Below are 22003 nucleotides of genomic sequence, written 5' to 3' on the forward strand. Positions count from 1 at the left end.
CTTAGCAGAGTGGCACTACCCCCACAGGAATTTGTTTATACCTTTGGCATGGAAAATAGCAGGAAATGAGTGATGACTGATAACTGAGGATGCTATTTATTATTGGCTAAAGGAATACTGTGTTGTATTTGCATAGCCACTCACAAACTGTTGATTACAAATGAGTACCAGACCTAGCTCCTTCAGGTAAAGGATCCTGAGAACTGAAGGCAAACAGAGCTCCAGGAGTCCAAGACAGAGCCACAGACCACGAGGATCCCTGGCCCAGGTAGGTGGTCCTCCTGCGCTGGCTTTTAAGGCCAACAGGCATGGATGGGGAAGTAGAGTAGCATCTGGCTATCTAGACCCTTGCTTTTTATCCCCACTGGAAGCACATCTGAATTTCTAAATATGATCTCTGAGACCTGCCCAGAACACCTTGCTCTCAGCCCCGGTAGCAGCCTGCTCTCTCCCAGGAGGGCTTCCACTAACAAGTAGGGCATTGCTGGAGGGCCAGGCAGACACCAGCTTAGGAAACCCATAAACCCTGGAAATGCTTGTCCCTTCTCTGAAGGCTCAGAAGACTGACTTTAGAGTCTAGAAAATATTGGTCCTTGGGGACAGATTTTGAGTGCAAAGAGATGGACTTCAGATGGCCAGATGCACTGCTTCCTTAGGGAATTCTGTGAAAGCTCCCTGCATTTATCTTAATACAGGCAGCAGATTTCATGAGTACCCCCGAGGGATGGCCCCAGGTCCTCCAGCCTGTGAGCATCCTTCTGTCCTTCAGCAGCATCACGGTATCTTTATATGTCTTTGGATACCTACATTTCTGCCAGACATCTCTTGCTCTGATGTTCTGGCTGCCAAATTCTCTGTCAAGCGCCTCCAATTTTTTGTGTCCTTTGATTTACCCCAACATGACAAAGGCAGTTGTGCTTCATGTATTCAGGGATACTGCCAAACCACAAACAGGTTAAAATCAAATAGCAGATATCCCTGTTCTTAAAGACCCATCAGCTCTACCCACCTGCTCCTGCTCACCGTCCTTATTGTTGAGTCCTGAAGCCCTTCCTTGTCATTTTTATTTTTTGCATGAACAATTTAGTTCCCTTTGTCTCACTCCTAAACCTTTCTCCAGGGATTGGATTTGTACACAAACTGCCTAACTCTGCAATCTTAGAAGTGGTATGATTCTGAACAAGTCACTTAACTTTTGATTTTTTATCGGTAAGATGGGAATACCAATTTTTGCTCCACTTCTGTCCTATGTTGGCCTGGGCTGATGTTGTCGAAAGCTCTTGGTCAACTGAGATAGGGTGTGCAGAATTTATATATATAAATATATCTCCTCAAACCCCTCCCAATGAAGCAAGTCACGTGAGTCAATCCTACCCTAAGATATTAGGGATTGAGCCTCCCGGGACATTTGGTGGCTTAGGTTTTCATGAAAAGAGGTTGCAGAGCAACTGCTTTTTGTTAGGCAAAGATTAGGCTACTGCAGAGACTCAGCAAACTTCTATAGAAGGTGTCAGATGGTAAGTATTTTAGGCTTTGCTTGCCAGATGATCTCTCAACTAGTTAACCATGCTATTGTAGCCTCGAAGCAGCCAGAGACAGTATGTAAACAAGAGCATGGCTGTGTTTCAATAAAACTTTATTTAAAAAAAACAGTCAGGGACCAGATTTGGCCAAAGACCATAGTGTGCCAGCCCCAAGACTAGAGCAATGCACTTTTAACTTTTTTATTTTACTTTTGTAAAATGCCAAGATCCACAAAAATGCTATTGCACCCCATGTGTTAGCACTGTGACTCAAGGTTTGGGAAATTCTGCTTTGAAGGCGTGATAGACAGGAGAGCATGGTCTGGCCCCTTGGTGCCTTTCTGGTTGCAGCGAGCATTTCTAACTACAGAGCAAGGCCAGTGGTCTGTTCAGCACTAGGGACATCCAGCAAGGTGTCCTGGGGTGAGAAGATGCCATAACTGGTCCCCTTTCTATCTCCTTAGGTCTTGGACTTCATTCCATTTTCTGTTGAGTAATAAACTCAACGTTGAAAATGTCCTTTGTCGGGGAGAACTCAGGAGTGAAAATGGGCTCTGAAGACTGGGAAAAAGATGAACCCCAGTGCTGCTTAGAAGGTAAGGTTCTTGTAGAAATCTACCTCAGGGCCAAAGTGTAATTCCTAGAGCAGGACTTTGCTAGGTGCTGTGCACAGACCCAGTTGTTTCCTGCTGACTTGCACAGTTAAGTGAGCTTTCAAATTTCCCTGGACAAATAACTAGACAAGAGAAATTCTGGAAGGGAAAAGGAAGCTTTGCTTCAGTGTCCAGGCACATCAGGTAGTAGATAAAAGGATCGTCCTCACCTACAGATTTGGGGCTTTAGCATCCTGTTTGCCAACTGGATGGTTGCATATCCTTCAAAACGCTCCTCTTCCCTCCCAACCTTCCCAAGTGGAAGAGAAGCCTCCGATGAGAAGCGACTCTCTAAGGCTGGGTTGAAAAAATGACCCAGGCACAGGGCATCTGAGTATTCCATGAGGAACACATTTGGGTGTTGCCCATGGGGGACAATAGGAGGAGGCTTTTGACCCAAATGATTGTCTACTGAGGTGTGACGGGAGAGGCCTGTGACATGCCAGAGGCCAAACCCGTGATCCAGTTCATCTCTACTCTATGTTTTTGAAGAGGGAAGCTATGATTTAATGTCATTACTATCATGCTGCTCTAGTATTTCTCAGCACATACACAGAAGAGGGAATTAAATGGTCCTTGATACCCCTAAATCCTTGGAAAATCCGAATTGCATATGCTAACCTCACTGCGTCTGACTGCAGACCCGGCTGGAAGCCCCCTGGAACCAGGCCCAAGCCTCCCCACCATGAATTTTGTTCACACAAGTAAGGCCTCGGGGTGAGGTGATGGGGGTGGCTGAGGTGCGAGGGTGGGGATGGGGGATGGAGCCATTGGGTCCTCTTAGAGGGCGGGAGAATTGTAGAATGGGGACACCTAAGGGTGCTGGATGGGGCTGAAGTCTTTCCTTTGTGGAAGCATATCCCATTAGGAGATAACTCTGGGAAAGATGAGCCCGGGGAGGGGCAGGTGATGCTCACCTGCTAAGAGGCACATGGCAAGGAAGAGTTTGTGCCTGGGAACCTTCCAGGTGCCTCTTCTGACCATAGCCAAGAGACTGGAGACACAGACCTCCTCCCAGCACTGAGGACAAACAGCCATGTGGCCAGTGGGGGTGCAGGGACACCTATACCACTAAGGGCTCAGGGCAGCGCCTTCAGAGCCTGAACCTTCCTCTCATGCTGCCATTTGAACACCACAACACCCTAATAGGAAACTGTTAACATTACCACTGTTCAGGTGTGGAAACCGAGACAGACAGTGGAGATTCCCTGCCCTAGGTGACACAGGTAATAAGTGACAGATGTGGAAATTTAAAGGTACTATAACGTCTGTCTGCCTGACTCAGGCTTAAGGCTCCCATCACCTCCTCTTCTCAGGACAGAGTCAGGAGACCTCAGCCTGGGCCCCAGCTCTAGTGCAGGTTAATGTGTGAATACTGAGCCTCACTAGTAAAATGGCAGAGAGGACCAAATGGGACCAGGTGTGTAAGGGTGCCTGGCACAGTTGGGGGAGGCTGCTGTCGCTTCTGCACCGCTGCTGCTGCAGTTACCTTTGATGTTTTAGTTTTGTTGTAGTTACACCATTGCTGGCTTTGGATCTGCACTGTGTCCACTCCAGGTGGAACCAAGCACACAAGCCTCTCTGTCGGGCCTGTCCTGACTTCTCCTTGTCAGGGCTGGGATCTCCTTCAAATCTGGGGGAAGTGGTTCTCCAAGTCTGGTCCTCAAACGTCAGCAGCATCAGCTCCTAGAAGTGTTAGGAATACAGATTCCAAGGCCCCACCACAGACCTCCTGCATCAGAAACTCAGGGGGCTGAGGCTCTAGGGGCTGCTTTAACAAGCCTTCCAGATTATCGTGATGCACCTTGAAAGTCTGAGAGCTACTGCCCTACAGAAAGTTACTAGTGCCCTAAAGCTGGCGCTGGCACTGATGTTACTGCTGCTGTTGGAGTACAACTTCCCTACAGAAAACAACTGCCAGCACCTTAAGACCACTCACACCTTCAGAGTGGCCTTGCGAAAGATTTGGGGTCAAGGATCATGAGCGAGAACACCACTTAAGAGGATAGTGGACTAGTCTGCATGTGAGACGCTGAGATCCTATGTCAGGCTGTGATAGGAGGGAAACAGAAACAAAAGGAAAGAACAGCTTTAAGAAGCGCTTAAGAGGTACAAAGTAAAATGATGGTGCTAGAAAAGTAGCTTCTTGAAAAGAGCATTTTCCAATCTCACCCTGGACTAACTGAATGAGAATCTCAGGAGTGTGAGGCCCAGGTATCCATGGTCTTAAAATGCCACCCACCAGGTGATTCCCAGTGTGCATCAGGGTTGAGAGTCACAGCCTTAGGCCATGCCACTCAAAGGGTGTCTTCAGACCAGCAGCACCCACAGCTCTGGGAGTGCATCAGAAAGACAGAGCCTTGGCACCACCCACACCTACTGAGCCATAGTTTGCAGGTGATTTCTTGCACATTAAAGTGTGGGAAATGGAAAGGCTTAGAGTTCAGCCAGCTCAGTGACTCTCAGTCAACCTGCACCTGCTCCATGAACTCAGACTGCCCGGGATGGGCCCAGAAAAGCTCCTGAGGAGATTCTGATGTAAGGCAGGGCTGAGAACCATGGATCTCATCTGACCCCATATCACTGGGGAGTTACTTAGGATCTTGCCTGGGGCCAGTCATCTCTTCCATAGACACTGAGAGTGTCCATGATGCTTGGGGCACTACAGGGTGGGAGGTGGAGGATCACGGGTGAGTCAGATAGGAAGCCTGCTCCTGGGGAGCTTACAGTGCTATAGGGCAGCGAGACAAGCATGCCAATACCTGTGTGCAGGTACCACTGATGAGTGCAGAGCGCTGTAGCACCAGAGAGGAAGCTACCCTGTGCAGAGGGGGCTGAGGAGGGCTGCAGAGAGGAGGTGGCAGGAAAGCCGGTGTTACAGGAGGAGTCCTCCCCACTCTTTGGGCATGAGGAGACCAGGAGGACATTCTACAGTGAGAAACCCAGGCAGAGGCCGTGTGCTTATGGCATGGGAAGAGAATGACACCTTAGAATTATTCTCTACATTAGAATTGCCTCTCACAGATACCCATATTATAGCTTCACATAGTGTGGTGGTTACTGTGTTTTCATATTGTCACATTTGCCATTTTCCAGCCACCCACCCATTCTTGACAGTCACTGGCCCAGCCTGGGGGCCCCTTTTCTTTATCAAACAAGTGCCTGACCTCTTTACGGAGGTGAGGGTCACCTGTCCAATCAGAGGCTAGGAGGGAAGGTTCCCTTTTAAGACCCTACTCTAGGCAGGCCTGGCCCAAATGAGTTGCTAGGAGCCCACGCCCTAAGAACCCTCTGAGCACTGTTGTGGCTGGTCCTGCTGCTAGAAGTTGTTCCTCCAGGGCCAGGTGCAAGATTTGTGGCTTTTCAAAGGAGCCACTAAAGCTCCAGCTCAGACTTGCACCGTGCTGGGCTCCTGGGGGCTTCCTGCCTCCAACCCTCCCAACTCTTCCATCACCGCTCCCTTAGCCTGGCCAATGCAGGGATCTGTTCCACTCTAGGCACTGCTGAGGGAATGATGCCTCCAGTCAGAGGGTGCAAAAAAGAGAGTTAAGAAACACAATGATTATAAAAAGTCCTTTTTATACGCCAGACATTTTCTTTGCTCAGGCTAAGTGCTACTTATTTGAGTAAGCATTTTAGTCTCATAACCCTCTCTCAAGTAGGTGCTGCTATTACTTTCATTTCACAGATGAGGACATTGAGGTTTGGAGAGACTTAGTAACTTGTCCTCTGTCCTACAGCAGAGCTGGGATTTGAATCTATCTGTCCAAATCTGGAACCCATTTGCTTGCACAGAATGCTTAATTGCTTGTCCCAGCAAGATAGAAAGCCTGGGAGTGGAAGAAATATTCAGTGGCTGTGATGTCTGAGCCCATAGGCAGGGTGGAGAGCTAGGGCTGGGGCCCTTGGATGTGGGGAAGAAAGAGCTGAGTCTTCCATTTTCAATGTGAAGTGTTGATATCTGGTGATATTGATCTAGGTCCAAAGGTGAAGAACTTAAACCCGAAGAAATTCAGCATTCATGACCAGGATCACAAAGTACTGGTCCTGGACTCTGGGAATCTCATAGCGGTTCCAGATAAAAACTACATACGCCCAGGTGACTCTCAGTTTTGGCTGTGTTTTCTGTCTCCACCTAGCAGGGGTAAGGCCTCCCACTAGGTGGGCTCAACTCCATGCTATACCATGCCCCATCTCCAGCAGGTGGTGGAAGTGGGGAGCAGAGGCCCCAGGGACTAGGGCATCAGATGAAGGGTCTCTAGCAATGACCAGATCTGAAAGGAGTCTTTCTGGAAGGGCTGGAAAAAAAGAAGGAGGCAGACACTTAGATGGGAAGAAGAGGAGGCTTGAACCGGTGTGATGGAGGGAGAAGTGGACCACAGAGTCAAGGGAGAGGGACTGTGCATCAGGCCTGAAACCCCAGCAGACAAGAGAGACCTTTCCCTGCTCTCAGAACCCACACATGTTCTGACTGTCTTTTTCCAGAGATCTTCTTTGCATTAGCCTCATCCTTGAGCTCAGCCTCTGCGGAGAAAGGAAGTCCGATTCTCCTGGGGGTCTCTAAAGGGGAGTTTTGTCTCTACTGTGACAAGGATAAAGGACAAAGTCATCCATCCCTTCAGTTGAAGGTGAGAGTTCTAGCTCAATTTCCTGTGCCTTTGGCTACCCCAAAGTAAAAGGCCAAGATCCTCAATGCCTCTCGCTTTCCTGCAAATTCTTATCTTGGCCAATATAACAGGGACATCCAACTTTCTGGAAGCACCAGACAGAAGAGCCCCATAACTTCTTCTCTGGTTCCTTGCCCCTTCTAGGGAAGGAGGAGAGACTCCTCACAGCGGGGAGACAACAAGGAGCTGAGCACCTGTTCTCCTCTCCTGGGCTCACTGGTCCTGGCCCTGGGCGGGTGGCGCTCCCCTCCTGCTGTGGCCCTCCATGTGGCAAGCAACACAATTGGGCCAGGACCCTGGCGTGCTGCTGTAGGGTAGGAGGGTGTGAGGGAGCACTCGGAGGGCAGTGTGTCTGCCCTGCAAATTTAGTCCTGGATGGAGCATCCTTTCACTTGAGGGGAGAAATCTTAGGAAGCTGAATTAGATACAGATCTAAGCCATATTCTCTAATTTTAAAAACTATAGAGCTGAGATTTTGGTATCCATCTGACTCTTACATCTCTCTCTCTCTGTCTCAATTTATTTTTAATCTGGGGGACAAGAAGGCCTGGAAAAGAGGGCATGATTGCTTATGATCCCTTAAATACCAGTACCAAGGCTGACACGTCATCTTTCCCAAGGACCATCTGCCTTCTCTCTTTTCCTCCTCTCCTGTGTAAAGGCCTGGAGGATGAGCACATGTGCTGTGTTTTCCTCCCTCTCAAAGCCTGTGCTATCTAATTAATCCCTTTTACCTCACAGAAGGAGAAACTGATGAAGCTGGCTGCCCAAAAGGAATCAGCACGCCGGCCCTTCATCTTTTATAGGGCTCAGGTGGGCTCCCGGAACATGCTGGAGTTGGCGGCTCACCCCGGATGGTTCATCTGCACCTCCTGCAATTGTAATGAGCCTGTTGGAGTGACAGATAAATTTGAGAACAGGAAACACATTGAATTTTCATTTCAACCAGTTTGCAAAGCTGAAATGAGCCCCCGTGAGGTCAGCGATTAGGAAACTGCCCCATTGAATGCCTTCCTCGCTAATTTGAACTAATTGTATAAAAACACCAAACCTGCTCACTAAACTTTCTGTCATTGGGTTTCATTTCTCATTCATGCTTTAAGGATTTGCGTTTTTAGGATACAGCAAGAAGCTTGTTTAATTACAAAGTTCTGGGTTGGAAAGAGACCGGCTTCTGCTTGTGTACTGCTACCCTGAACCATCAGACATGCATGTGTGTGTCATATGCTATGATGTGGCCAGTCTGAGTGCAATACTTGCAGCGGGAAGGAGCAGCTGGGTGCATGCTGTGCTCTAGAATTAGTCTTTCCTTCTGGGGTTTGGTAGATTCTGAGGGCATTGATCCTGGGGCAGAAGTGGCTGAGTCTGTGTCTAGGGTACAGTGTGCAAGAAAGAAATGTAACAGCAAGTCACGATCCAGCCAAGTGATAATGGAAAAGGGGTAGTTAGGTCCCAGATAAGGAGCAGGGTGACTTGACCTGTGGGAAAGGCACAGAGACAAGGAATCTGGGTCAGATGACAGCCAGGAGACCAGGTGAGGAGCCAGGTACTGTCTGGGAGGCTTGTCAACAACGGCATGGTCCTATCACTAAGCAGGGCTCAGATCCTCATAATGGGGGAGTGGAAGGCTGGCCGAACAGAAATCAGGGCCTGGAAACAGAGTGAGGGGGTGGAGACAGGAGACTGAGGCTTGGAAATTAGTTTATTAGTTTTAGCTCTTCAGTTACAAGCAATAATAATAGCTTCTAGCTTATTTAAGCAAAAAGTATACTACAAAAGGAGCTTTCTAGAAGGATATTGGGTATATTCATTTCTTACTGCTGCTGTAACAAATTACCACCAACTTAGTGGTTTAAACAATGCAATGTATTATCTTGCAGTTATGGAGGTCAGTCTGGAATGTGTCTCACTGGGCCAAAATCAAAGTATCAGCAGGATAGCATTGCTTTGGGAGGCTCTAGGGGAGAGTCAATTTCCTTGCCTTTTCCAGCTTCCAGAGGCCACCTGCATTCCTTGGCTAGTGGCCCACTCCCATCTTCACTGCTTGGGTTTTTCTCACACTGCTTTGCTCTGACCCTCCTGCCTTCCTCTTTCACATATAAGAATGCTTGCAATTTACATTGGGCCCACGTCAATATCCAGGATACTCTCCCATCTCAAAGAAGCTTAACTTTAATCACAGATGCAAAGTCCCTTTAGCTATGTCATGTAACATATACACAGGGTCTGGGGATTAGAATGTGGACATTTTCGGGGTGCCATTATTCTGCCTATCATGTGAAGTAACTTTCAAAATGGAAAGACATGCTGAAGAAAAAGTCAGGGATTTCTGGCAGGCCAGAAATGACAGAAGGCAGAAAACGTTGGTCCCATCACTCAGATGAGTAAGAGCCAATCATGCTTTTTGTCAGTTAGCAAAAGATTGAGATTCCAAGCAAAGTATGCAGCTGCCCTAGTTTGGGTCATGTGTCGACTCCTTGGTCAGTGAAGGGCAGCACACCTTGATCAATACTCCCTCCAAGACTGTATCCAACGAGGCCAGTGATGTTCCTCAAAGCAGAGCTAGAGAGCTAATCCCAGGAGAGAGGCATGTGGATGGTGGGCAGGAAGACAAAGCTCAGCCATAAAGGAGTAGTAGGGACAGCACCCCAGGCACGGAGGCTCAAGTGAGATGATACCCATGGGAAAAGCTCTGATAAGGTCAGCTCCTTCTGTTTCTGATCCTGATGGTGATGGTGATCAACACCAGCCCAGTGACAAAAAAGTACATAGTATATTTAGTAGATGTTTCCCACACAGAGAAATGGTAAATATTCAAGGCGAGGAATACTCCAAACATTCTACCTTGATCATTACACATTCCGTGCATGTAATGAATACTTGCATGTATGCCATAAATATGTGAAATATTATGTATCACCATATAAAAGAAAAAAAAATGTGGCCAGGTGACATCCATATTTTGGAGAGGAAGGCATGTCTTCTTCATAATATCACAAAACTATTTTCACAACAAAGACACAGCTGTTCAAATTAGTCTCTGAGCCAGGGCTGTCTCATGGCAGTGAGGACTCTGGTTCTCTTACAGACTAGCAGAAAGGAGATGGGGCTTACTGACCATGGCCTTGAGGAGGCCGAACATGCAGGCCAAATGGAGACCCAGACAGCCTGGGCTTGGTCCTGCTCCATCCCCTTCCAACCTGGTGAGATATAGTGAGTCACTATGGCGTGGGTCACTCATGCTTCCTGTGAGGCTCCACCAAGATAGCAAATGCATCAACACCTTACGGAAGCACAAGGCCCTGTGTATTGTTGACTTCATGAAAGGCATGGTTGTGGTGATCACATTGAGTAGGCTTTTGGGTGAGAGGTGAAAACCCCAACTATCATGCATTGCAGCCCTCTGGTGGAAACTGTGCTTCAGGCTCTAAATTTCAGGCTCTAGACTGACTCAGGGATGAGTATTTGGAAGCTGAAGTCAATCTGTGGTCTCTTCTGTAGAGCAGGAGGAAAATGTGTATAAATAAACTCAGGTGGTTTTGAATTTCATTTTCCTAACTGTAATTGTAATCATTGGTCTTTATGTTTAGTGAAAAAGTTTTGGCCCTTATGCATCACACCTGAGAATCCCAAAGTATTGGTTTGTTAGGGCTCCCATAAAGAACCATAAACTGGGTGGCTTAAAACAACAGAAATGTATCGTCTCCTGGTTCAGGAGGCCAAAGTCTGAACTCCAGGTGTTGGTTCATTCTGAGAGCTCTGAGAGAGAATCTGTTCCAGGCCTCCCTTCAGTTTGTGGTAGCTCCAGGGTTCCTTGGCTGGTGGCAGCAAAACTCCAGTCTCTGCCCCCATCTTCACATGACTGTCTTCTCTCTGTGTTTCTGTGTCCAGATTGTCCTATAAGGACAGAGTCATACTGAATTAGGGCTCACTGGAATGACTTCATCTTAAGTTGACCTGTATCTGTAAAGACCTTATTTCCAAGTAAGGTCACATTCACAGCTACTGGGGGATAGGACCTCAACGTATCTTTTTGGGGGACATAATTCAACTCATAATACCCAACATGATAACTGTTCATCTCATGAAATTTAATGTCTCTCAAAAGGTGATCTCAGGGCGTTTAATCTGTGACAGAAACTCCCATAGGAAACATTCCAACCAGAAGCTCCTTTCACAGCTGGTCACTCCTCCTACCCCATCCGAGGTCCTGGGGCAGGGTGAGGCAGGTGGGGACAAGAAGAAGGCTGTCTCGGGTGTAGAAAGAGAAGACCCTTACTCACCCGGCACTCTGTTCATGAATGAGCTATCCAGCATAGGATATAATAAATCGCTTTAGGAGTGGTAGACTCCAAACATTTTTTTGGTCCCAGTTATCCTAATCAATTAAACAAACTCTAGAACACATCTTGAAATGCAGGCATTGGTACATTATGAAACTTACACAGAATTCAAAAATTTACAAGGGCTAAATAAAACAGGGTCTGACATCTAATATTTTCTTCCCACATTCCCATGTACTGTCTGGCTCAACCATCCCCAACCTCACTGTCATCCTGGTGGACACATGCCTAGTGATGTGATCAGCTGGTTCACAGGGGGCTGGTGATGGTGGATATACAGCTTTTGCCAATTTCCATGGCATAACTACTCCAAATATGGCCAATTTCAAACTACCAACATGAAGGCACAGACACAGAGTTTGGAAGAGATGTTAGCAATTGGCTATTGCAAGCTGATATAAGCTAGCTCCAGCACAGCACCACCGCCACCTTTAAGCTCCTTGTGTTAGTGCAAGGGTTGGCAAACTGCAGCCTAAAGGCCAAATACAGCTTATTGCCTGTTTTGTGTATTTGCCAACACAGCCATGCTGTCTATGGCCTTCTTTGTTCTGTAACAACAGAGCATGTGGCAGCATATATAGAATCTGGCACTCTTTGAAAAGTGCTGACTCCTGCTCTACAGGAGAAGAGACCACAGATTGTCTTCAGCTTCCAAACATTCATCTCTGAGTCAGTCTAGAGCCTGAAATTTAGACTGAAGCACAGTTTCCACCAGAGGGCTGCAATGCATGATAGTTGGGGTTTTCACCTCTCACCCAAAAGCCTACTCAATTTTTTATTGCAAAAACATGTTATCATCATTATTTTTTACTTAGCCCACCTTTCCTTGGCAATTTTCCATAGGAAAATGCATTCTAAATTTCAACTAATCAGGGGACTTGGAGCCTCTGGGCACCCCCTTTTTCCTTGCCCACAGTCCCTTGCAGAAGGTGCCTTATCAGAGCGGCTCCATGCAGGGGCTCAGGACAGGATCAGATGTCAGTTGCACCAAGGGGGCAGGGACAGATCCTCTCTGCTGACCATGCAGAAGGGACTGTTCAGTGCACTGTCATGGTCCTGGGGATTTCTGGTCCATAAGGGAATTTTCACATGCATCGGGTGATTGTCACATCAGCACAACACTGTGAGGAAGGCAGAGTGAGAATTTGTGTGCCCGTTTTATAGGTGAGAAAACGGATGCAGAGACATCAAGTAACTTTACCACAGTCACGCGGGTTTTAAGTGGCAGATTTTCAGGTGTTGTGACTCCTAATCCAGAGTTCTTTGCACTGCCCCTGAGGTGCTAAAACTCTACTGTGCTTTAAGACTCACTTGGGGAGCTTCCTAAAAAGAGAGATTGCACAACCTGAGATTCTTGTTTAACTGTTTTGGGATGTAGCTCAGGGATCTAGCTGCCTTAAAAAAAAAACTCCCAAGTAATTCTGATGCAAGCGGTTCTTTCTTGTCCACCTTTGAAGAAACACTGCCTCCTCCCCATACATTTCATTAGAAAATGGTAATATGTTTTTCGGCCTGAGAGCCATTTCTGGGTGACTGGACATCGGCAGCCCGCTGTACTAGCTTTCAGTCTAGGCTTAAACACACATGATAGGAGATGTCCTACTCCAGATGATATGAGTCTGAACCATGGAAAAATTCCATTGTGTGGCACATCTGGTGGGTGTGCACTGTCCCCAGCAGTGAGGCACCCAGTGAAGACAGCAGCTGGGAGAGGCTTAGTTACATGCAGTGGGACAATGTGGGCTAGACTGCTGAGCCCTCTGCAGTTTACTCTGTGTCAGGCAATGAGGGTGAAAGGCTGAGCAGACCCACGTGCAGACCATACCCTCCAGGGAGACCGATATCAGTCAGGCCAACCCCAAGTGTAGCTGGAGAAGCAGTGCCCAAGGTATGACCGGATGTGTATCCAACCAGGAAATCTGCATATAAATATAAGAGGAGAAAATGAACAGATGTTGCTCTTATATTTATATGTAGATATTTATGAAGAGCATATAATTTTGTTTTGTGTGTTTTAAGAAGTTTATAAGTATGCCTTAAAAATGTATAGTATATACTGTAGGTATTTTTTCCATTAGATATTTTGTTTTTCATACTTATCCACATTGACATTCTAGCAACAGTATAATATAACAACCTCCTCTACAAAAGCAGAAGGAAGTGAAGCTTTGGAAGGAAGCACCCAGTGAGCTTGTCCCTTTCAGGTGGGTGCAGTGAGCAGGAGTCAGTGAGGTTGAGATCCTTTGAGACGAGGCAGTCATTAACCAGGAAAACTGCACTGCATCCTGGCCACACCTAACCCTTGGACAATGCTGCTTGGAGCGCCTTCCAGCTCTTAAGGCTTGCGATTTCTTTCTCTCACTCTTCACCCACGATGATTAAATCTTCTCCTACAGAGTTGGACAACAAAGCCTTGAGTTCCTGCCTCCCCTGGTGTGATCACGAGGCATAGACATGGCCAGGAACATGTAGGTGTCTTTGAAAGCTGAACAAGTTAGTAAATTTCAAACCTCATTTCACCCACCAGTAAAATGGGGATAATAATAAACCTATTTTACATAGCGTTGACAAGAGGAGTAAAGAGGGATTCAATGAAAGTTCGTTATTATCATTTGTAGTAGCAGTGTTGATAATATCAACTGAAAGTTCATTATCATTATTAGTAGCAGTATTGATAACCCTCTTTTCTGTGCCTTCTCACTGGTGGGCCCAGGCCATCAGTAATGCCCAGGCTGTCATGGATCTCTGCTGCATCGGGCACCAGCTGTGTCAATGGTGAGAACAGTACAAGGGTGGGCAGGGCAAGGCAGGAAGCACCCAGGAGCAGCAGCTTCATGGGGTGAAGATGTCAGGAGCTTAGGGACAGTCAGAGGGGGCGTGCCTCCTCTTGTGGAGCCTTTTTGCGTGGGTAGGACCTGCTGCAGCTGTGGCCATGGATTCACCTGAATATGGGTGGAATTAGGCATTCAGCTGGGTTAGCTGTGCCTAGAAGGAGGAACTCTAAACTGAGAACTTGTCCCTATTGCCACCTCTGATAGGCAGATGATCCATCCATCAGTGGCTGAGCTGAGGTGTGCATGGGGATGGGTAAGAGCCCACACACAGGGCTGATGACTGAGTCTATTTAGAACAATAGATGTAAAATCTGATAATGTAAAATGTGATAGATTATTTTGTCAATTAGCAATGGTACCATATAATTATATATATACATAAACAAAAACACACACAATATTGTCCCCTACTCATTCCATAAACCTGATGCCTTTAGCTGGGATTCCCAGCTTTCACTCTCCTCTCTGTCATCTGCTGTCTATATCCTCCCCATCCTGTAATTCTGGCTTATATGCCACTTCCTCCCTAAAGCCCTCCCTCAATCCCTTACTGGAAGTGACATTTTCCTCTCTGAGCTGCCCCTGCTTGTGCTTTGGTGAGGTCAGCTGTATTGCAGTACCTTGTATTGTGGTTGTCACATCATCGTATAGAATTAATTTCTGACACATTCCGTATTTCTCAAAGGGCCTAGTGTGGGGCTTTAACAGTAACTACGCCACCACGCCCAGTTAATTTTTTGTATTTTTGGTGGAGACAAGGTTTCACCATGTTGACCGGGCTGGTTTCTAACTCTTGACTTCAGGTGATCTGTCCGCCTCAGCCTCCTGGAGTGCTAGGATTGCAGGCATGAGCCACTGCACCCAGCCACCTATCAAAATTTTAGGTGCCATTTTTATTTTTTATTTTTTGTAGAAATGGACAAGCTGATCGCAAAATTCACATGGAATTGCAGGAGGTTCCAAATAGCCAAAACAATCTTGAAAAAGAAGAACAAAGTTGGAGGATTTACACTTTCCAGTTTCAAGACTTAGCTCTTAGCTACAAAGCTACAGTAATCAGAACACTATGGTCCTGGCATAAGTGATGCTGGACAGGTGAGCCCCAAAGTGGGACTTAACCCGTGAAGGTTCTTGGCCTTGCCCAGGAAAGAATTCAAGGGCAAGCCAATGGGACAAGAAAACAGCTTTATTGAAGGGGCAGTATTACAGCTCCAGCCCTGTTACAGCTCCAGCCCTGTTACAACTCTGACTACTCCTGCACAGAAGGGCTACCCTGTAGGCAGAGAGTAGCAACTCAGGGCAGTTTTGCAGTCATTTATATCCACTTTTAACACATGCAGATTAAGGGACAATTTATGCAGAAATTTCAATGGAATTGGTAATAACTTTTGGGTCATGGAGTCATCATGGAAGGGGGGTGGGGAACTCCCTGGTGTTGCCATGACGACGGTAAACTGATATGGCAAACTGGTGGGTATGTCATATGAAAAGCTCCTTCCACCCCAGCCCTGTTTCAATTAGTCCTCGGTTTGGTCCAGTGTCCAAGTCCTGCCTCCAGAGTCAAGTCCCACCCCCTACCTCTTAAGGAGAGATGTAAATACATGGAATAGAATTGAGAGTCCAGAAATAATCTCATACATCTATGATCAACTGATTTTCAGCAAAGGTGCCAAGACGGTTCAATGAGGGAACGAATCATATTTTCAACAAATGGTGCTGGATAACCACATGTGAAAGAATGCAACTGGGCCCTTATCTCACACCATATACAGAAATTAACTCAAAATGGCTCAAACACTTAAATGTAAGAGCTAAAACTATAATATTCTTAGAAGAAAACAGGGATATATCTTTATGACCTTGGATTTGCTGGCTGATTCTTAGATGACACTAAAAGCACAAGCAACAAAAGAAAAAAAAATAGGTAAATTGGACCTCATCAAAATTTAAAACTTTTAGGCTGGGTGCACACCTGTAATCCCAGCACTTTGGGAGGCTGAGGCAGGAGGATCTCTTGAGCCCAAGAGTTTGAGACCAGCCTGAGCAACATGGTGAGACCCTGTCTCTACAAAGAAAAAAAAAACTACCTGGGTGTGATGCACACTTGTAGTCCCCGCTACTTGGGAGGCTGAGGTGGGAGGATTCTTTGAGCCCAAGAAGCTGAGGCTACAGTGAGCCGAAATTGTGCCACTGCACTCCAGCCTGGGTGACAGAGCAAGACCCTGTCTCGAATAAATAAATAAATAAACAAATATATAATTATAGCTCTCTGGATCTTGCCTTCGGAGACTAACTCAACTAACTGGTCTGGGTGGGAGCCCAGCCATTTGTATTTTTTGAAAACTCTCCAGATGATTTTACTGTGCAGCCAAGGTTGAGAATCACTGTATCATAGGGTTGGACTCCTAACTGGAAACAGTTTGCACCATCAGGTGTCGCAGCATTCTGATAATAGTTAAGCTTTCCTCCTAGATTTTCTGATATTAGATGAGTCATGTTTACAAGTTTTTACCAAGAGACAAACTATCTTTCTGCCCTTACTTTCTCTCTTATACTATTCTAATCCCAGAACCCTTTGGAACTTCCACTGGGAGATGAATCGAGAAAGTGACTCTCTTGGCTACAACAGAGAGTAATGTTGGCCTGTTTGTGCCAGATCCAGTTGGTGCTGGTGGTGGGACAGCACCTCCCTGAAATCCCCTCCTCTCCCGTCAGATTCAGTCCCCCATTTGCATCACATACAATCATCACTATGGGTTTCTATTACCTTGCTAGGGCATTTGGAGGTCACGTATATACCAACGATTAGTTTTGAACCATGGTTCCCAAAGTGTGGACTGTAGGGCACCTCAGCACGCTCATGAGGTGTCATGGGATATTTAAATATTCTGAAGAAAACACAGTGACATCTGTCAGGCCCGTGAAAACCGTTGGCATTAAATTGTCTCAACCCAATTGCTTAAGAAGCAGAACTGGCCAGGCACAGTGACTCACACCTGTAATCCCAGCACTTTGGGAGGCCGAGGCAGGCGGATCACGAGGTCAGGAGTTCGAGACCAGCCTGACCAACATAGTGAAACCCCGTCTCTACTAAAAATATAAAAATTAGCCATGCATGATGGCATGCACCTGTAACCCCAGCTACTCAGGAGGCTGGGGAAGGAGAATTGCTTGAACCTGGGAGGCGGAGGTTGTAGTGAGCCAAAATCGTACCACTGCACTCCAGCTTGGGTGATAGTGAGACTACATCTCAAAAAAAAAAAAAAAAATGAGAGAGAGAAGCAGAACCATCAGTTGTTTCTTTTGGCTTAAAGTACTCTGTGAAGAAATTCCTGGGACACTAAGGATACCATGAACTGAGAGATTTTGGGAACCTCTACTTTAGAAGCTGGAGGTAGCATTCCTTGGGCACAGTACTGCCTTGGGATCAGCAAATCCTTTTGATGGTGCATTTAGGTGTGGCAAGACAGCTCTTAGAGTGGGACCGGGATGTGCTTGGAGACACAGGGAACTAGATTGAGCTGCCCAATAAAGACATGCCAGCCTGGCAGAGTGTAGTGACTCATGTCTGTAATCCTAGTGCTTTGGGAGGCTGAAGTGGGAGGATTGCTTGAGGCCAGGGGTTTGAGATCAGCCTGGGAAACAACAAGACCTCTACAAAAAAAAAAAAAAAAGAAAAAAAATTAACCACATATGGTGGCATGCACCTGTAGTCCCAGCTACCTGGCAGGCTGAGGTAGGAGGATCACTTGAGCCCAGGAAGGTAAGGATACATTGAGCCATGACTGTGCCACTGCACTCCAGCCTGGGTGACAGAAAGAGACTCTGTCTCAGAAATAAATTAAATAAATAAATAAATATATAGTGGCCATGACATCTCTAGAAAGACAAGGTCCTGGGAATAGGTAGAAGCCAAGGGAAATGAGAAATGAGAGGGGGCCCTGGAGCTGGAACTGGGGGAGCAGGATGGCCTCTGAGAAGTTCCTGATAGCGGTGTCACTGATGTGTCTGATGTTTAGTTGTAATTATTTGCTGGGCCCCTGTCATCCCTCATATCTGCTAGCTCTTTGCTAGTCAAAGTGTGGTCTGGGGATCAGCGGCATCAGCATCACTTGAGAACTTGTTAGAGATGCAGAATCTAGAGCCCCACCCGGGACCCAGAAACAGAACCTGCATTTAACAAGCTCCCCAGGTGATTCTCACACACGCTCGCATTTGAGAAGCACTGGGCTAGTTGACAGATTCTCAAGCATGGCTGACATTGAAATATCCAGGGAGCAGGCTTGGCATTAGGATGTTTAAAAGTCCTCCAGATGTTTCTAAAGCCAGGTTTGAGGAATTACTGGGCTGATACAAATGTTTTGTGATGATGCTTTGTGTGTGTGTGTGTGTGTGTGTGTGTGTGTGTGTGTGTGTTGTGGGGAGTTCTGGGTCAGTTGGCACCAACACAGGAAACAATTGAAATATGTGAGCCATGACAGAAAGGTCAGGAGATAAAAGAAATTAGTGACATGAGAGGTACTCCTCAGGTGTTAGGAAATAGGGTAGAGCAAACCAGGTTTTCCACCATATGTTGGATAGGGGTTCAAGTAAATTTCTACTTAAAAATTACAAACAGGGGCTGGGCGCGGTGGCTCATGCCTGTAATCCCAGCACTTTGGGAGGCTGAGGAGGGCGGATCACAAGGTCAAGAGATTGAGACCATCCTGGCCAACATGGTGAAACCGTGTCTCCACTAAAAATACAAAAATTAGCTGGGCATGGTGGTGTGTGCCTTTAGTCCCAGCTACTCGGGAGGCTGAGGCAGGAGAATCGCTTGAACCTGGGAGGCAGAGGTTGCAGTGGGCCGAGATCGCACCACTGCAATCCAGAGCGAGACTGTGTCAAAAAAAAAAAAAAAAAATTCCAAACAGGATGACCCCAAGCCTGCAGGACTTGGAGACGTCTAGGTGACTGATACTCAGTCACAAAACATAATTGGTCACAGGCCTGATGAAATTCACAGCAGACCTTCAGATGGTATGCACTCAAGTGATATCCACAAGTCCACCTAAAGAAATGCTATATTCAGACATTTGGCATCAATCTCCATCAAACAAAGACAGTCCAAAGCAATGGGTTCCAAAAACACTTTCCTAAGACAAATTCTCTATTTGCTTTTAATATCAGTCATCCCAGCCCTTGGAATAGAGGAGCAAATGATACCAGTGGTACCCTACCACAATGCACCAAGGTATTATACTCTCATGCTCCATTTTCTCCCTCTGTCTACATCACTAATAACTCATTGATTACTAGTGCAAGCCCTCCTGGGAGAAAAAGTCTACTCTTGTACCTTGGAGCAAGTTGCTCAGAGTAGGTATTGAGGATAAAATTTGGAAAGTTAGAAAAGCTATTAGAAGGAGATCCTTGTAGTTGAAAACACAGCCTGGCCAAGTCAATGATGCTATTTCATCTCCCCAGCCTTGCATGTCCATAGCTAAGGAAGACAATTTAGGCTTGGGCTAGAGGATGGGAAAGGGCAAAATTACTGATGCCACAGCCCAGAGAGGTATTCTAGTAATCTGAGGGTGAGGACCACATACCTGGTTCAGGGACGTACAGTGTTGACAGCTGTGGGTGGATGCCTGGAGTTCTGGCGTGTCTTCTAGCACAATGATACCTGAGACTCTTGCATCATTGGGAATAATAAAATGGGAGTGGATAGATATGAAATTATGATGGCAATAAGAAATCAGCTAATAGCTTCATTGATGGGACAGATTAAAGATGACTGCAAATCCTTTGGTCCAGGGTTGGGATATAGGCAGCATGTGTATTGGAATGCTGATAGTCTGAGGCCATGAAAAGTCCACCTGCAGTAGTGGTAGGAGGAACAAGCCTCACTTTCTTCAATGTGTGTGACTGCTGTCTTGATTCCCTGGGTGGCCAGTTCCATTCGTGTGGTTCTTTGGTCCACTTGACTCTGGGGTGGCTCTGTAATTGCTTGACCAATAGAATGTAGTGGAAATGATGCTGTAATCATTTCCAGCCTCTTCCAGCCTTAAGGAACTGGCAACTTTTATTTCTGTCCCTTGGAATACTTTTTCTTGCAACCCATCCATCATACAGTGAGAAATTCTAAGCTGCCCCATTAAGAGGCCCACATGGTGATAAATTGGGGTCTTACATACAGCCCTAGCTGTGCTCCTAGCTGTGCTCCTAGCTGACAAACAGTAGCAACTTGTCACCAGGCGAGTGAACCACTTAGGACTGTATACGCCAGCCCCAGTTGAGCAATGTGGAACAGAGTAAACCATCTCAGCTTAGCCCTGCCCAAATTGCAGAATTATGAGCAAAATAATCCACTAGGCTTTGGGCTGATTTGTTCCAGATTACTGGAACAGAATTTGGTACCAGGGGTGAGCTGCTACAGCAATGAAAGCTTAAGACACGTGACTTTGGTTTTGGGTCTGAGTGGCAGGGGGAACTTGGCAGGCCTCAAGGAAACTTTTAGGGAGGGTTGAAGGATAGTGAGGAAAACAGTAGGGGAAGCTAGAGGAAAAAATGATGCTTGGTATGTAGTGGTGGGAAGTTTAGCAAAACTCGCCTGATGTAATGTGGGAAATTGTAAGAACTCAGAACGATTTAAGGGCATGTTTTATAGGTCCTTTAAGAAACTTCTAGGGCTGGTCCCATGGAAGCCTCACGCATGGTAGACAAAGGCTGTCTTGAAAAGAAACGTAAGTGTGTTTTTTGGTCTAATAAAATTGATTATAAATGGATAATGCAAAACATTTTCAAGAATTTTACTAGCTTACATTAGCAGATTTGGATCCAGTGATTGTTACATTCTGGTACTGAGCCCCTGAATTACTTCTTTGAGTAAGGCATTATACCAAAGCTATTGATATTTGGGCTTGTAGGGTGTATGTTTGAAGAACTACTAATGTCAAAACCAATATTTCACGGTCGACAAGAGGACATCAAAACTGGTAATCCTTATTACCATGACTGGCTGGACAGAATACTCAATGTAATAGGATTTCCTGCAAATAAAGATTGGGAAGATGTAAAAAAGATGCCCGAACATTCAACATTAATGAAAGATTTCAGAAGAAATATGTACACTAACTGCAGCCTTATCAAGTATATGGAAAAACACAAAGTTAAACCAGATAGTAAAGCATTCCACTTGCTTCAGAAGTTTCTTACTGTGGACCCAATAAAGTGAATTACCTCAGAACGGGATCCCTGTGTCTTAGAGGACCTACTTCCTACATCAGACGTTTTCACCAGTTGTCAAATCCCTTACCCAAAATGAGAATTTTTAACAGAAGAAGAACCTGATGACAAAGGAGACAAAAAGAACCACCACCAGCAGCAGGGCAATAACCACACGAATGGAACTGGCCACCCAGGAATCAAGACAATGGTCACACACAGGGACCCCCGTGGAAGAAAGTGAGGCTTGTTCCTCCTACCACTACCTCAGGTGGACTTTTCACGGCCTCAGACTATCCGCGTTCCAATCCACATGCTGCCTATATCCCAACCCTGGACCAAGCACATCCCAGCCGAAGAGCAGCATGGGATACTCAGCTACCTCCCAGCAGGCTCCACAGGACCCACGTCAGACACACAGGTACTGAGCTGCATCGGAATCTTGTCCATGCACTGTTGTGAATGCCGCAGGGCTGACTGTGCAGCTCTCCGTGGGAACCTGGTATGGGCCATGAGAATGTACTGTACAACCACACATGCCCAGTAGCCAAGTTCCTTCCACCGCTTTTCACAGATTGGGGTAGTGGCTTCCAGGTTGTACCTATTTTGGAGTTAGACCTGAAAAGAAAGTGCTAGCACAGTTTGTGTTGTGGATTTGCTACTTTCATAGTTAACTTGACATGGCTCAGACTGACCAGTCCTTTTTTTTCCATGACAGTCTGTAGCAGTTGAAGCTGAGAATGTGCTAGGGGCAAGCGTTTGTCTTCATATGTCATGAAT

At 46.3% G+C, this 22003-nt stretch overlaps 1 protein-coding gene and 1 pseudogene across 4 annotated transcripts in view; both read left to right on the plus strand.

Annotated features, from left to right (window-relative positions):
* Window positions 1-7906, plus strand: part of IL37 (interleukin 37) — a 156903-nt gene extending 148997 nt beyond the window's left edge. For 2 of the 4 annotated variants that reach the window (XM_063695711.1, XM_063695712.1), the window contains 6 exons: window positions 137-268; window positions 1988-2119; window positions 2818-2880; window positions 6156-6275; window positions 6662-6804; window positions 7585-7892. In XM_063695711.1, coding sequence (XP_063551781.1) covers window positions 2038-2119; window positions 2818-2880; window positions 6156-6275; window positions 6662-6804; window positions 7585-7833 — 657 coding nt within the window. In that variant the 5' untranslated portion in view covers window positions 137-268; window positions 1988-2037 and the 3' untranslated portion in view covers window positions 7834-7892. Of the gene's footprint in view, window positions 1-136; window positions 269-1987; window positions 2120-2817; window positions 2881-4105; window positions 4286-6155; window positions 6276-6661; window positions 6805-7584 lie in introns of those variants that run through there. The other 2 variants (XM_004031624.5, XM_004031627.4) reach the window with 2 other exon arrangements.
* A 7554-nt stretch (window positions 7907-15460) lies between these two features.
* On the plus strand, window positions 15461-21727 carry LOC101140584 (cyclin-dependent kinase 8-like; annotated as a pseudogene).
* Window positions 21728-22003: the final 276 nt, after the last annotated feature.

Source organism: Gorilla gorilla, chromosome 12, assembly GCF_029281585.2.
Source record: "Gorilla gorilla gorilla isolate KB3781 chromosome 12, NHGRI_mGorGor1-v2.1_pri, whole genome shotgun sequence".
Classification (NCBI taxonomy): Eukaryota; Metazoa; Chordata; class Mammalia; order Primates; family Hominidae; genus Gorilla; species Gorilla gorilla.